This window comes from Suncus etruscus, chromosome 3, assembly GCF_024139225.1.
Source record: "Suncus etruscus isolate mSunEtr1 chromosome 3, mSunEtr1.pri.cur, whole genome shotgun sequence".
Lineage (NCBI taxonomy): Eukaryota > Metazoa > Chordata > Mammalia > Eulipotyphla > Soricidae > Suncus > Suncus etruscus.
In genome coordinates, this window is record NC_064850.1 from 117880802 (window position 1) to 117897646 (window position 16845).

A 16845-nucleotide genomic window follows, 5' to 3' on the forward strand; every position below is an offset into this window, starting at 1 on the left:
ACTCCAGAGAACTGGCAGGAGAAACGCCTGAAATAAGACATTGAAGTTCAGTTCTGAGTATCTTCTCCACCCAGACCTACATTTTGGTTTTGGAGGGTGGCTTGCAGCAGTGCTGGAATTGAGCCCTCTTCTTCCCACAAAGGACTCCTGCTCCACAAACTATCTCCCCAGTCCCAAGTACTGTTAGAACTGATGATCAGCATCTAGTTTCCTTCCTTTCTAGAAAAAATCTGCTGTTATGGATGGAGCATGGAACAGTGACAACCTGATTGACTGAGTGGCCTTTCTTGTGGTGTCTGGGAGCATCCCCAAGCTCTCACCTGCCTCTTCCTCCCTCATGCCACACGGGGCACCTCCCTCTTCATCTTGAGGATGTCCCTTTGCTGATGAGCTCTATAATATTTCCTCCAGTTTGTGAACCCTCAGCCTTTCTTAGTTTCCCCCTTATCAGTTCCAGTATGATTAATATACTTATCAAACAACTGTTCTTTTTAATGGAAACGGTAACAATCCTACTTCAAACTCTGCACACATTATACCCACAATTAAGTCAAATGTCAGTTTGGCAAGAGCCCTCAGATTCAAGTTACTTCAAAATTTCAAAACTTGGCATAAATATGCTTGACAAAAGGTAGCCAGCTTACATTTTATCAAACTTGTCAGAACTTATAGACAGATGTAGACAGATGAAAAAAGAAATTTTAGTGTAAGAAATATAGTAAGGTAAAAAGATCAGACCCGAGAGAAGTAAAAATCAAATTTTAAAAAATTAAAGAAATGGAAAGACCACTTAAGGATTATAAAAGTTATATTTATTCACGATGCTACATTTATTGCATTCCCTTAGAAAAATGGAGAACTATTTATGTACCCAATTTGCACATATAAAACTTTATACAAATTATGTGTTGCACATAAAGGCCTCTGGTACAGCTAAAATTCTGGCACTACCATTTGGGTATTTCTGCTTCGGGGTCTCTAGTTTTATCAAGTTTGTCCATCCATAAGAAACAATATCTGGAATTAAGAGTCTTGCTCAAACTTAGAAATTATCTTAAAATAAAATCTTTAATTACTCTAACTCAAAAAAGCTAGTGAAAGAAGAAACACTTAGGAATTTCAAACAGTCAAAATTCACACTGTATTTATTTTGCCGGGGTCTTTTTTTAAAAAATAAAACAGGAACCACCTTAGCTCTGAACATTATCTTACGGCGCAGCTGCTTCAGAAGTTAATTTGCCAAAATAGTTACCAAACACTGAAAAATAATAATACTCCTTTTACAAAATGGTACAATGCTGTAAGAAACCAGAAAATATGCAATGTCTTTGGCTATACAACTAAAAGGCAATTCTTCCAACAGAACAGGGCACAGTCCTCTTCAAACGGTAAAAAACAGAGTAACAGAACATGGATAGAACTGAAGAGAAACTGTCTTGCCTTCCCCACACTCAGCAAGTAGTAAGGAGAACGCAGTTGACATAATTTTCCCAGATAAGACTCAACAGCACTACAAAGATACCCAAATTTCTGCAAAGGCAAAGTGAATTGAAACAATTACACAACTAAATAGGAAAAGATAAATGTAATTTGCAAATTTTTTGTTTACTTTTTTTTTTTTCAAAAGTCTTATGAGTGTGGAAATCATAGTCGACAAAACAGTCACTATCTTCACACATGAAACTAAAATAGAAAAATAAATCAAATGAAACATTCATTAATAAATGATGCCTATTTTATTACTTCAAGTGTTAATGATAAAAAAAAATGTTCAGCATAGCTGTTGCGTTTATAAAAGTGAAAACTACAGACTATGTATCTAGCTCAGTCAACAGATGGACCTTATGTCTCTGAGTGACGACAATAGAGCATTGTACAGTACATCTTATGAAGACCCGTAAATTAAAGAACTACTGGTGGGAAGTTAGTGATCACGACACTGAAATGCACTCATAGTTTCAGCTTCTTTTTCCTTCCTCGACCATCTGCTGTTCCATCCATTTTTCGTTTCTGTGTCTGCAAACAAACAGAAGCAATTAACTTTTGGTCATCATAAGACAAACATGAAAAATGGCAATGTTTCCTAGTATTTCATTTACATTCCTAAAATTCTCCTCCTGAGTCCTTATGTTGAGAGCAGAGACAAGGCATCTGTGAGGCTTCCACCCACCCTCACTTCCCAGTACCGTCACCTCTTTCTAAACTGACTCAAGATTATTGTGTTTACTAAAACTGAAGGCCAACTAACATGTCAGTGACAGCCAAGTAATATTCCTAAAGAGTTTTGAAAAACAGGCCAGAGCAGTGGTGCAGGGCATAAGGCGCTGCCTTGTGCACGCTAGCCTAGGATGGACTGCAGTTCGATCCCCCAGCATCCCATATGGTCCTCCAAGCCAGGGGCGATTTCCGATTTCTAAGCATATAGCCAGGAGTAACCCCTGAGTATCACCGGGTGTGGCCCAAAAACCAAAAAAAAATGTTTTTTGGGGGAAAAAACCGTCACGGCAAACATTTTCCCAACTTATGGACACGTACAGAAGGCTTTGGTCCTCTCTTCTTTTTCTCAGCCTTCTCTTTCTCTTCTAATTCCATGTTTTCTCTTTCGATCAAGGTAATTAAGGTGTTACACCTTCGCTGAAGCTCCTGAATTGTAAACAAATTCATTAAGATTAAATTGGATTTAATTGGCCATAATGTCAGAATTTAACAGTCATGCATATATACTCTCAAGAAATAAAAAATTCAAAAGCAATGCATTTTCATATAAAACCCCCAATCCAGGCTATGAAGCTGAAAATGTCTTAGTTTTGTATTTAAACCCACTGGAACCCTTGTCCCAGCCCAATTTAGTTATCTGCTAAAAAATGTTATAACCTTCCTGCAAAGACTCATCCCACCCCTGGTTCTAAAGTGTGGAGACACACTTGTAGCCTCTTACCAGAACTGTGTGTGGTGGTTCTAAAGTGTGGAGACACACTTGTAGCCTCTTACCAGAACTGTGTGTGGTGTGTGTGTGTGTGTGTGTATGTGAGACACACTTGTAGCCTCTTACCAGAACTGTGTGTGGTGTGTGGTGTGTGGTGTGGTGTGTGTGTGTGTGTGTGTGTGTGTGTGTGTGTGTGTGTGTGTGTGTGTGTGTGTGTGTGTGTGTGTGTGTGTGTGCATGTAACCAACCCCATACAGTCCTCCCAACTCTGCTGGGAAAGATTCCTGAGCTCAGAGCCAGGAACTAAGCCTTGAGCATCACTGGATGTGGCTCCAAACTCTAACCACTCCCCCAACGTTCCCCCAATGAAAGATACAGGAAACTTGTTTGTCCATGACAAACTTGTTACTTAGCATTATCATCATGAAGAACCCAAGATGAAGTCAAAGAATGAATAATTTATGTAAGGAAAAAAAATCAAAGTTAAACTTCTATACTCTACTTCTAAATTGTCAAAAATATAACTTCCTCACCAGGAACAGCCAGATACTAGAAATGAAAGCATAATGCATTGAGTCCAGAATGTCTTAGCTACACAGAACTGTTCAAATAAACTAGGCCCAGCACCGTGATGAGCAGAAGCCTGAGTCCAAGTCCCTTGAGAGAGAAGTATGTGCGTTGACAAAATCGAAAAGTCTGAAGACACATTTCCTGTCATCACATTGGGAAAGAGACTGAGCTCCAGTGCATAAAAGGACACAGTACTGTCCCCAGGATGTCCAGCACTCAGCTCCTGGGACGTTGGCACTTGCTGTACACCTGAGATGCCAGAGGTTCGATTTTGGCCAGGGATGGCCTGAGACTTTCAAATTAAGAAAAAAGGAGGGCCGGAGAGATAGCACAGCAGTAGGGCGTTTGCCTTGGACGCAGCTCATCCTGGATGGATGGTGGTTCGAATCCTGGCATCCCATATGGTCCCCCATACCTGCCAGGAGCGATTTCTGAGCACAGAGCCAGGAGTAACCCTTAGGTGCTGCCGGGTGTGACCCAAACCCCCCCCCCCAAAAAAAGAAACAGGGAGCCAGAGCCAGAGTGGGACTTTTGCCTTGCACACTGCTGACCTGAGATGACCCAGGTTCAATTCGTGGCATCCCATTTGATCCCCTAATCCTGCCATGAGTGATTTGCTGAGTACAGCCAGGAGTAACCCTTGAGTATGTCCAGATGTAGCCCAACGCCCCCCCCAAATGAGATAGGATGATCAAGAATAAAACAACCTTCATGATATTTTTTTCCTGTGGCTATGAACTTACTTTTTCTAAAAATTGACTTAAGAGGCCCAGAGAGATAGCACAGCGGCGTTTGCCTTGCAAGCAGCTGATCTAGGACCAAGGGTGGTTGGTTCGAATCCCGGTGTCCCATATGGTTCCCTGTGCCTGCCAGGAGCTATTTCTGAGCAGACAGCCAGGAGTAACCCCTGAGCACTGCCCGGTGTGGCCCAAAAACCAAAAAAAAAAAAAAAAAAAAAAAAAGAAAAAAAAATTGACTTAAGAGTATGACATTAACCAAGATTTACCCCAAAGGTACAGGGAACCACAATTACCTCTTCAAGTTACTTCCTTGAAGAATAGTGAAGAAGATATTACTCTGAACGGTGCTATCTAGTCAGTAGAGAACACAACTACTCTGGCCTATGCTAAACTAGAGAAAAGCCAATCCCTTACCATGGCGGTCCTGGACTTGAGAAACCAGTCAAAGCGGAACTGAGGTGAGTTCCGGATGCACTGGCGCAACTCATCATACACATTCTCCTTATCGAAGCCGAGCTTGTGCAGCATACAAATCAGGAAGCGGTCCTCTTCCTCAGTGTAGTTCTTTCCCTTGTTAGTGCCATACGAGATTCTCAGCTGGTGGAAGGGAGCTTTGTATCGTCCAATCTATCAGGAAGAAATTTATATTCTGTAAGATACACTATCACTGTTGGCTCATGCTACTGTAGACAATCTTCTAGCCAACACATCTCAGATGTTTTCGATGGTCTTTGCTATGAAACAGCTTTGTGGTTTCCTAGAGAAATAAATCTGGACCTGACACTGTGCAGAAAAGACTTCCAGTGCCTCAGACCCACAGCTACATCAATGGGTCAATACCACTGATGCTCTCCAGGTAGCTGCTGCTGTCACCATCAATTTGCAGTTCCTTTAATAACTACTGTCCTTGGGACCTTGCATACAGTCAACCAACCCAGGTTTGATGACCCGCATCCTATATGGTCCCCCCAGCCTTCCAGGAGTGATTTCTAAGTTCTGAGCCAGAAGTAACCCCTGAGCACCACAGAGTGTGACCCGCCCCCCCCCCCCAATAAAATCTACTGTCCTTGAACTGAAAAATGGACCAAGGACGAAGCTAATGAGTCTAAGCATCCCCCTGCTAAGTTCATGCTGCGAGGTGTGCCACATATGAGGCCCGATCACCAGAGAAGAAAAAGAACTAAGAAGCAAAGGTACCTTAGTGTCAAGTGCTTTTTTGATGCTGATTCTTCTTTGAATTCTTGCTTCGCCCCTCTCGATCTGTGCCATGATTTTTTCAATATCCTGAAGCTCATTGCATCGCTCCCAGAATACAGCTGTGACAGGAATACAGGTTGGACAGAGAATAAGTGGGGGGTACAAAAGGAGGTTGGGGTAAGTAAGCCATGTTAATGCTCCATCTAATATTAGAAAGTTAAGTTTTGTTAAATGTAAAATATATATATAAATTTAAAATATCAAGTGGGAGGAGGGGCAAAGAACAACTGACTCAGGTAAGATCCCCAGCACCACATATGGTCCCTCAGACTGGCTAAGAATGATTACCAAGTGCAGAATTAGGAGTAAACCCTGAGCATTTCCAGGTGCTGCACCCAAACAAACAAAATCAATCAAGGGCTAGAATATTTCAGCAGGTAGGGCATTTGCCCTGCATGCAATCAATCTGGGAATGATCCTTGGCATCCCATTTGGTCCCCTGAGCACTACTAGGTGTGGTCCCTAAACCAAAAAAAAACAAAAAAACACTCTGATAACCAGGACTATTTTTAAGCATGTCATACCACTGAACAAACACACTGGAAATCCAATTAACTTCAGTAAACATGGGCACTAATACTTGAGAACTGGAATAAAGTAAAACACAATGCAATCACTCAACCTGTTGCTGTTTTCTTGGCAACTGCTATTTATGTAGAGTACAAAAAAGAATTCGGCCATTATAAAGAACTGACCAAACTAAATCTGGCTTTCCCAGGAGTTCTGAAGAGTCTGAACTATTAGATGAATATTATTAAATGAACCATTACCTGAATACTCAATGACTTCTTCTGGGGTTTTTCCTTCTACTTCTCTTGCTATATTTTCAATATCATCACGACCCCACTTCTCATTTGCTTTGATAAACTGGTTAAAATCTCTCTTATTCCAGTTGGTAAATCCCTTCAAAGAAAAAAAAATTTTCAGCACAGGGAACCTGAAAAAAATCTGCTACTATACTACCTCTGCTTTCATATATCACACAAATTAAATTAACCTTTGGTTCCTTCAAGTTTTTCTTTTTATTAACATTTCTTGAGGGTCTATGGAGTTATAAAGGGCTGGAGCTGACAGCTCATGTGCAGAGGTCTGTACCCCAGCATGACAGGGTCCCCAATCACCACCAGAGCAACTGTCAAGCACCAAGCCAAGAGCAGCCCCGAGCAATATCCCAAACCAAAGTGACACTTTATGAAAGGTATGTGTGCCTTCAACAGGACATCACCCCTTGCTTACATACCCAGGAATTCCACCTGGGAGGGAAGAATGCATGCTCTATGAAAACATGGCAAAGAAGGGCCGGGCGGTAGCGCTAGAGGTAAGGTGCCTGCCTTGCCTGTGCTAGCCTTGGACGAACCACGGTTCGATCCCCCGGCGTCCCGTATGGTCCCTCAAGCCAGGAGCAACTTTTGAGCACATAGCCAGGAGTAATCCCTGAGCGTTACCGGGTGTGGCCCAAAAACCAAAAAAAAGAAAGAAAAAAGAAAAGAAAACATGGCAAAGATCTGGACTCTGAATGAGCCAGCTCACTGGAAGGAGCAAGTGAGAAATGAAGAGAGATTTTTTTTTTTTTGGTCTTTTTGGGCCACACCCAGCAGTGTTCATAGCTGAGCTCAGAGATTAATTACTTCTTGCTGGAACACTCTTGGCCGGGTTCAGGGGACCATATAGGATTGCTAAAAATAGAATCAGGTCAGCCATGTGCAAGACAAGCACCCTACCTGCTGTACTACAGCTCCAGCCATTTAAGACAGATTTAAAGCCCAGCTTCAAAGAGTAGTGGTTGAACCCATAAATAAAAAGCATCTAGAGGGACAGAGCCATAGCAATGCAGATAGGGCATATGCTTAGTATGTGGCTGTCCCAGGTTTGATCCCTGGCATCCCATATGGTCCCCAGGCCTACCAGGAACAATTTCTAAGCACAGAGCCAGGAGTAATCCCTGAGCACTGCCCAGATGTGATCCAAAACAGAAACCAAAAAAAAACAAAAACAAAAACAAAACAAACAAACCTCACCTAACAGTGGAGTGTGAGCAACAGTACAACAGGTAGGGAGTTTATTTTGTATGTGTTCTAACACAGGTTCAATCCTGGACATCCCATATGGTTTCCTGAGCCCTGCCAGGAGTGTTCCAGTAAGAAGAAGAGCCAGGAATAACCTCCGGACACTGCCAGGTATGGCCTTCGAACAGACCAAAGTACCTAGTAGAGGCCTGTAACTGAAAATAACTAACAGCAAACAAGTAAGATCCACCCAAAAGGAAAGAGACAACAAAAAAGATGAGGGAAGACACTCAACTCTCCAATGACCAATGGCCCAAGAGCCACCACCAATCTCAAGGTGGCAAGTGCCAGCACATCCATGGTTTTTCCCTGCCAATCGCTTTCTGCCTGGAATCTACCAGCCAAGTGTGCCTCTCCCCAAAACCCACTAGAACCCGCTATGCCCTGACCTGGGCCATACCTGTGTCAGCAATTTCTCTTTTTCCTCCAGCTCTTCATCATTCAGGGGTTCAGCCTCATCGATTTTTAGCTGCTCTTCTTTTTGTGCCTGAGCTGCATTCGGGAGGTCAGGATTACGAGGCACCTAAAATGATTCCACCGATCATTCGATTTAAACTGTGACTAAGCTCTACACTAAATCAATGACACTTCTGCTTAGGTTTTATCAACTATGAAATATAGTAACATACATTCAAACATTTAAGCAATTAACCTAATCAGGCTAATGAGGAAGTATTTTATAAAGACCACCAAAAGTGGTCCTCAGTACCCTGAGAAATGTAACCCTTAAAATACAATTAAAAATTAAGTCTCGGGGCCAGAGAGATAGCATGGAGGTAAGGTTTTTGCCTTTCATGCAGAAGGATGGTGGTTCGAATCCCTGCATCCCATATGGTCCTCTGTGCTTGCCAGGGGCAATTTCTGAGCATAGAGCCAGGAGTAACCCCTGAGCGCTGCTGGGTATGACCCAAAAACCAAAAAAAAAAAAAAAAAAATTAAGTCAGCATTCCTTATTAGGAATTAGGAGGTACAAATAAGTCAATATTAAAAATAACTTATACTTTTGCTTTTGAATAAAGACCAGAGATAAATAAAAATTTTTCATTACCTTATATCCAATAGTTTTTCTGTAATATAGAATTTCTTTCTCTAGTAATTCAAATAAACGTGGAGGAAAGAACTGGAAATCCTGAACATTGGGTTGTTTGGGAGGTCGAGGAGCCTTAAAAAAAAAAAAAACAAGAGTATTTATTGCCTAGTAAAATAAACAGCTTTGTTTTCATTTTTTTTTAAATCTCCTTCACTCTGTAAACCCTAGTTCAAAGTCACTGAATGCATCTTTCAATAAAACTGAAATGGCAGTTTCAAAATGCAGAGAAGTCAAATTCTAGAAACAATGCCCGGATTAAGATGGCCAGTGGGGAACATTCCTTCCCAACCTCCCACAGACCCAATCCCAGCATTCAGAGACCTGTGTCCTTCCCTCTTTTTTTTTTTTGGTGTTTGGGCCACACCCAGTAACGCTCAGGGGTCACTCCTGACTACGAGCTCAGAAGTCACTCCTGGCTTGGGGGACCATATGAGACGCCGGGGAATAGAACCCCGGTCCATCCTAGGCTAGTGCTGGCAAGGCAGACACCTTACCTCTAACGCCACCGCGACCGACCCTGTGTGTCCTTCCCTCTTACCTTGGGTGCTTTGGGTTCACTGACGCGAAGAGCTTCCCTGAAATAAGCGTCCACGGCATAGTTCGCTTTTCTCTCCCGTTTGGGTGGCTCGATCCACTCTGTGAAGGCGATCTACCAACACAGAACTCAAATCACCACTCAAATCACCAACTTTTCTCTCGCAACTGCAGTTCTTAAGTGAATGCACACAAGTCGTATCATGCGCATAACTGATGCTGCTAAAAGGGGAATTCCTAAGTTCCTTGACTGGGGGCTGGAGAGCTGGCACATCGGACAGGGCTCATCACATAATGCTCACTCAGCACAGGCTGTCATTACTGCCTGACCCAAGTGACTGTTCCAGCATATGCACGGGATAAACAATGCGACAATTCAAATGAGGGGGAAATATAGATTATACCCCCCTGTAATTATTATCAACTAGCTCTGCTGTTGGGAAGCTCTGAACAAAAGATAATGGTTATTTTTGCCAACAATTTTAATTTCCAAATATCCCAATACAGATCATCTTCACACCACACAATGTAATTAAATTTGTTAGACTGAAGAACAGGTTTCATTATACAAAATTTCAGAACATTTCAGCGCATCAAAAACTTGGCACCATGTTTATATACAAAATGCCAGCAATTTGGAAAGTAAATAATCAGAAATGACTGCATTAATTTTTTTTTTTTTTGGTTTTTGGGCCACACCTGGCTGTGCTCAGGGGTTACTCCTGGCTGTCTACTCAGAAATAGTTCCTGGCAGACACGGGGGACCTTATGGGACACCGGGATTCGAATCAACCACCTTAGGTCCATGATCGGCTGCTTGCAAGGCAAACACCGCTGTGCTATCTCTCCGGGCCCTGATTAAATTTCTAAGGCATCCATTCATTAGACCTATCACTTAAATCCAAAGTCGCCAATTAATTAGAGCCCTCGAACACCAACCCCCATTTAAATTACCTTCTGCTTCTCTCTGTAGTCTTCACCCTCGAAATTGTAGACACTCGACTCTGTGTCCACCGTGAAGTTCCGCAGAGAGCTCTCGCCCATCTTGGAGAGCTTCTCGTTCATCTCCGCCGTCTAGAAGACCAAAGTAACACATTTTAAAGATGAGGATTTAAAAACCATATAAACTAGGATCAAAATGAGCTCGGAATTACAGCAGACAAAAACTTCTTAGAAAGAAGGCTACCTATAAGTTACATAATTTATCAAATTCTTCCTCAGAATTCAGTCTAAAGGTTGGACATGTCTCAAGCAGGATCATTCAATCCACACTTCATACCTTCTTTGCACCTCTTTCCAAAATACCATCGATATCTTCATCTGTAATCTCACTTTCCTTTGAGGCAAACACATGAGTTGCCCCATGTCGAATCATTTGAAGCATTTCATCTTTCCCAATTTTGTTCAGATTCTGATCAACAAGTCTCCCTGAAAGAGAAATCATGTTGTATAAAGTGAGTCAGATCAATTTCCTTTGCTGGAATTTTAAGGGCCTGATGGAGTGCCATGCCTCATTTTATCTCAAACATCAAGCATTTTAGAATTCAGGAGTGGCATGGATCAAGCCAACCTGGTGAGATTTTGTAATGGTTTAGACTCACCTTGTTGAATAACTATTGAATCCAGGCGAAGTTTCATCTCAGCCCGTTCCACTATTCTCTCTTCCACGGTGTTATCAGTTATAAAGCGGAACACTCGGACTGTCTTGGTTTGTCCAATTCTATGCGCCCGGTCCTAGGCATATTACAATTTTTGACTTTCCATACAATTGAAAGTTCATATAAGGATCAATTCAGTATGCATACCAAGAAAACTGCATTGTAGTAGAATTTCAAACTATCAAAACTATAGTAATAATATTAAGTATTATCAAATGTCTCAGTTGCAACTGATTTTGGTTTGGGGCCACACTCAGTGGTGATCGGGGCTTGCTTCTGGTTCGGCACTCACAGATCATTAGCAGGGCTCCAGAATCCTACAATCCAGCCCCTACAAGGCAAGAGCCCAGCCAAATGTACTATCTCTCCAGTGCCAGTCTCAATCAATTTAATAAGTTGTCAAAAGAAAATAATTGAGGGCGCATGAGACACATACATTGTAGCTGCTAAAGCTGTGGGAAATACATATTTTTTCAGATTATAACAAACAAAAAAAAATCTCCAAATATTTTGATAAATAAGTGCTTTGATAAATTAAGTGCTTCAAAATTTTTTCAGGCAAGGGGGTGTTTGTTCACTTTTTAATTTTAGGCCACACTTGGCAAAGCTTGGGGATTGCCCCAGCTCTGTGCTAGGGATCACATGATGCTGGGGACAAACCCAGGCCTCTCACCTGCAGAGCATGTGTTTTTCAGTCTAGAGACCTAAAAGTTGAAGTATTTATTCTTTTAAAACTTTTTCATAGGTTGTAACTCAAAAATGTTTCTTGGGGGCCAGAGTAATAGCGCAGCGGTAGGGCGTTTGCCTTGTACGAGGCTGACCCAGGATGGATCTCAGTTCAATCCCAGGCGTCCCATATGGTTGAGCGATTTCTGAGCACATAGCCAGGAATAACCCGAGCATCACCAAGTGTACCCCGCCCACAATAAAAAATTGTTTCTTGACCTGAGTAAATCAAATCTAAATTTTCACTCATCAGAAAAAGTAGAATAAACTAAATGATATAAATATCCTGGCTTTTAAAATTACTCAATAAACTAATACTAATAAATTACTAATAAATACTAATAAATAATAAATAATACTAATAAATACTAATACTAATAAAGTATAATAAATAATAATAATACTAATAAATAATACTAATAAATACTAATACTAATAAAGTAGTTAATCTGAATTGTTTTAACTCATAAATTCACAGTTTATTCTACTTTCTCTGATGAGAAATTTTATTGCGGGGGGGGGGGGGGTACCACTAGTAGTTCCCAAGCACGTCTGGTTATGGCCCAAAACAACTCCCCCTGAGTCCCCAAAATTAAGTTTTCATATAATCTACAGATTATAAGCTCCTTTTTTATTATTACGAAAATTTTCTGATATGGCCAAAGTACCCCACACATTGGCAAATATTTCAAGCTTCAAATGTATCAAATTGGCAGGTCTGCACCCCCATGTCCCTTCCTTACCAGAAGGTAACAACCATGGGCATACTGTTAGCCCCATGGTCAGTCAGGCTCGGTGCCCACTTCCAACTAGTGCATGGGAGGGCACTTTCAGGGCACCAACCACTTTCTTAGTCACTAAGCCAGGGCACAGAACAGCGGGATGAAACCATCAGGTAAATCACCCTCACTCAACTAACTGCATGGTCAGCCAAAAAGAAAACTCCACTGCTTAGTGACCAGCACACATATGCTCTTTGTGACCTGGCTCTGATGAAAAGCTCGATTAAGACAGGGTATGTTGGGGCCGGGAAGGTGGCGCTAGAGGTAAGGTGTCTGCCTTGCAAGCGCTAGCCAAGGAAGGACCGCGGTTCAATCCCCCGGCGTCCCATATGGTCCCCCCAAGCCAGGAGCGACTTCTGAGCATATAGCCAGGAGTAACCCCTGAGCATTAAACGGGTGTGGCCCAAAAAACAAAAAAAAAAAAAAAAAAAAACCAAAAAAAAAAAAAAAAAAAAAAAAAACAAGACAGGGTATGTTGGCTCTTCCTTACCATAGCCTGCAGATCAACCTGGGGATTCCAGTCTGAATCATATAAAATAACCACATCTGCGGTAGCAAGATTGATGCCAAGACCACCAGCCCGTGTGCTTAACATGAAAACAAACTTGGAGCTGTTGGGTTCATTGTAGGCATTGATTGAGTCCTAGAGGAGAAAGAGAAAATGGATGTCAAGAGACGGTCGCCCCTGCCACTCAGCCACCGCTCCTCCTGGATCTCACGCACTTGTCTCTCATCATGGGGCGTCTGCCCGTCCAGTCGGCAGTACTCATAGTTTCTCCACATGCAGTAATCTTCCAGAATGTCCAACACTCTCGTCATCTGACTGAAGATTAGGACTCGGGAACCTGTCCATAAATAACCATTACAAGTGTCAAAAGTGAATTTTAAAAGGAACGGCTAGCCAAGACAAATAGTCAACTGTCACTTAATTACAAGTTGAGGAGCTCATCGTCATCATCTAAGTCACTCCATATCCAAAAAGGGTACCTGCCTCTCTGAGAAGAGATGGAAGATGCTGCCATCTCAGATGCTCAAGAAACCGTATTTGTGCCTCAGAGAGGAGACCCCAACTCCTGCTTATGAACTGTCCGCACATTCCCCAGCACAGAAGCAGCCCCTCAGATCTAGATCTGCAGCCCTTCAGATGAAAGCTGGTCATCCATTTATGCTTATACTTTCCACAAACTCCTCTATCTTTAGTCAACAGCAGAACACACAGAAACTAAGGGAACATTCTGAATGATTATAAAATGATCTTGTCTTGGAGTTGAGAAGTATGTGCTGGGGTCCTACTTGACCAAACCTCAAAGACCTGTATACCTAGTCAACAGTCTCCATTTCTCCTCAAAGATTTTAAAGCAGAGGGTGCTTGCCTTCCAAGTGGCCAACCTGGGTCCAATCCCTGGCATCCTATATGGTCCCCTGCCAGAAATAATTCCTCAACTCAGAGCCAGAAATAGCTGAGTTTGCCATCATTGAAGTGGTTTCACAATAATGTCACTCTCCATTAATGTAACTTAATGTAAATACACCTGTTTCTATATACGACAGGCACTCACTTTTCGATAAAAAGTCAGCATTTCTTCAATAAAACTTCTTTATATTCCTCCATAAGATATTTAAATAAATAAAAATCTCCCTAAATAACTGAAAAGTAGTTCCAAAGAATCCAGGTGGAAAAGCAGGGGATATGGGAGAGAGGGCATATAAAAACTCACCCCTTCAACTTGGGTGGGGGGGGGGGGTAGAGCAGTGGTCACTTAACAGACCTGAAAGTGGAGAGGCGGGGTCAAAGTGCTCAGGTAACAGGTCACTTTCACCTACAGTTAACATCAGGGAGCCAGCAAGGTCATCTGTGGTGGCCATGGGAGCCCTGAAAGGTCCCCTTGGAACAACAGGTCCCCTGTGCCTCTGAGTCTGACAGCTGGAGCAGATACCTTGTTCTTTCAATTTGGGGAGCAGCTTATCTAGCACCACCATCTTCCCACTGTTGGTGACAAGATGCATATCTGTGGTGTACGGGGGGCCAGGCTCGGCACCATCAAAGAGGTACGGGTGGTTACAGCACTTGCGCAGCTGCATAAGAATGTTCAGCAGCCGCATCTTGTCCATCTTTCCTGCAGAGTTCAGTATGTCTATGTCCTTCATTAGTATCCGAGTATACCTAGTAAGAAGGAAAATATTTTAAAAGGGGACGCGTGCTGCACGTTCTTCCTCCACCTGCCTTGGCTGACCATTGATTGGAACTGCTTTCTATTCTCTTCCTTTTCCTGAATTACCCCCATTTAGTGTTCAAATAATCACACCTAAGAGCTGGATCTTGAGGTACAAAATAGCCTAAATTTGTCTCATTGGGATCAATTAAAACAAAGCAAGATGACAAAACATTTTAAGGTAATTAAGTGAAACTTGAACACATAAGGTTCTTAAATAAAACTGAAATCAGCAGTCTTCTCAAGGAGCTGGAGGGGTCACTTTTCACTGTCAGCAGTAAGTCTTGGGTTAAGAACATTATGACCTAAGGGAGAAAAATCATGAGGAAAACTAAAATCATAATTCAGAAACATAAGAAAAAGTAACCAAGGAAGAGGGAAGCAGGCAAGCATAAACCGAGAGCTACAAGCTAAAGCAGGCTGATAAAAATTCAGTTTCATGATAAGAGTTGAGACATTGGGGGCCAGAGAGATAGCATGGAGGTAAGACGTTTGCCTTGCATGCAGAAGGGTCGGTAGTTTGAATCCCGGCATCCCATATGGTCCCCTGAGACTGCCAGGAGTGACCCAAAAACCAAAAACAAAACAAAAGAAAGAAAGAAAGAAAGAAAGAAAGAAAGAAAGAAAGAAAGAAAGAAAGAAAGAAAGAAAGAAAGAAAGAAAGAAAGAAAGAAAGAAGAAAGAAAGAAAGAAAGAAAGAAAGAAAGAAAGAAAGAAAGAAAGAAAGAAAGAAAGAAAGAAAGAAAGAAAGAAAGAAAGAAAGAAAGAAAGAAAGAAAGAAAGAAAGAAAGAAAGAAAGAAAGAAAGAAAGAAAGAAAAGAATTGAGACATTACGGTGTAAGATAAACAATGTCTAAATACCAGTTTCAACACCTTGACTCCTAAACAAATGACTTAAAAATACTAAGCAATCTGTTTAGCAACTCCAGTTATAGAACATAAAATATTGCTCAAGCAGACTTTTCTATCATAATTCCAGACAGTATCAAGTTCACCAGAATGTCTGACTACAGAGTCTGCTGGGGCTGCCCCAGGTTCAATTCCCAGCACCCCATATGCCCCCCCCCCCCATCACTGCCAAGAATATTTCCTGAGTGTAGAGCCAAGAATAACCCTTGAGAACAGATAGGTCTGGCCCCAAAACAAAAAGTATCTGTTTTTCTCTAACAATGATTTTTTCCAAATAACACACCACCCTTGCTGACCTCTGGCACATTCTTATCAGTGTAAGAATGGGACTTGCCTTACACACTATCACCCTGATTCTCTCTGACACTGCATCTGGTCCCCAGAACAATGCACCAGATACTGATCCCTGAGCACAAAGCCAGGAGTTGCCCCAAAGCACAGCTGAGCAATATCCTAATTTAAAAACAGAAGCAATAAGTTGACTATTACTAGTTTCCAACTTCGGGATTTCACATACCCACAAAACATGGAAATAAAATAAAACCTGAAAGATGTTAAGCTTTATTCTATCCTACTCAAGTCAAGTGCTGGAAATTATCTACCATTTTTTCATCCCCATAATTGCACAAAATGAGATTTTATCCTCCAGAAAAGAAAACATCAACTCAAAATAAAAATTAACATTTCTCCTAATTCTACAACTTGTTTCAAGTTCATTAGAAACGAGTACCTGTTCTCACATCTGTCACCCAACTTCTCATCCAAGAGCCCAAGGAGGAGGCAGGAAGACAGCAGAAGCTAATGTGATGCGAAGACCCTACATGAGAAGAGCTCTGCACCCCAGATCCTGGCATTCTGTCGCCAGCCCAGTTGGCCAGGCCAGCATGATCACCCACCACTGCCTCAACCTAACGAACCACACAGAGGGCTTGCTAGGTCGCCCTGTGCAAACGCCACATTTAATCTCTGGATCCACTTATCTAACACTTTCAAGGCTATCTCAAAAATTTTGATTACCAAGTCTTCTGCTCTATCACCTGCAAAACCCCAGCAGGCTCAGCTGAATCTAGCATATAGGAATTTCTTGAAGATATAAATTACAAACACCAAAACCAAAATACAGACAAAAGTTAGCGAAGAATCAATAGTGATATTTTAAAAGCCATGAGTATACATACCATTCTCTTTGCATTTTACTGAGACCCACATAGATTTTTACTTCCTTCTTTGGAGGCAAACTCTTTTCAACATCAGCCTTAATCCGACGAAGGAGGAATGGACGCAAAACCTTTCAAAGAGCAAAAATGAAGATGGCCTTAGCTGCAGTGTTAAGGATCGACTCTCGGTATTACCACTGCCTATTACACATGCAGT

General features: G+C 41.9%; 1 protein-coding gene across 1 annotated transcript in view; it reads right to left on the minus strand.

Moving 5' to 3' along the window:
- Positions 1-790: 790 nt before the first annotated feature.
- SMARCA5 (SWI/SNF related, matrix associated, actin dependent regulator of chromatin, subfamily a, member 5) overlaps positions 791-16845 on the minus strand; it is a 42245-nt gene continuing 26190 nt past the window's right edge. The window contains exons 10-24 of the mRNA XM_049770000.1: positions 16650-16759; positions 14287-14513; positions 13073-13194; positions 12840-12992; positions 10785-10917; positions 10463-10611; positions 10138-10257; positions 9188-9298; positions 8608-8721; positions 7960-8082; positions 6264-6396; positions 5434-5552; positions 4651-4863; positions 2536-2643; positions 791-2016 (exon numbers count right to left, since the gene is read on the minus strand). Coding sequence (XP_049625957.1) covers positions 1951-2016; positions 2536-2643; positions 4651-4863; positions 5434-5552; positions 6264-6396; positions 7960-8082; positions 8608-8721; positions 9188-9298; positions 10138-10257; positions 10463-10611; positions 10785-10917; positions 12840-12992; positions 13073-13194; positions 14287-14513; positions 16650-16759 — 2001 coding nt within the window. The 3' untranslated portion in view covers positions 791-1950. The remainder of the gene's footprint in view (positions 2017-2535; positions 2644-4650; positions 4864-5433; positions 5553-6263; positions 6397-7959; positions 8083-8607; positions 8722-9187; positions 9299-10137; positions 10258-10462; positions 10612-10784; positions 10918-12839; positions 12993-13072; positions 13195-14286; positions 14514-16649; positions 16760-16845) is intronic.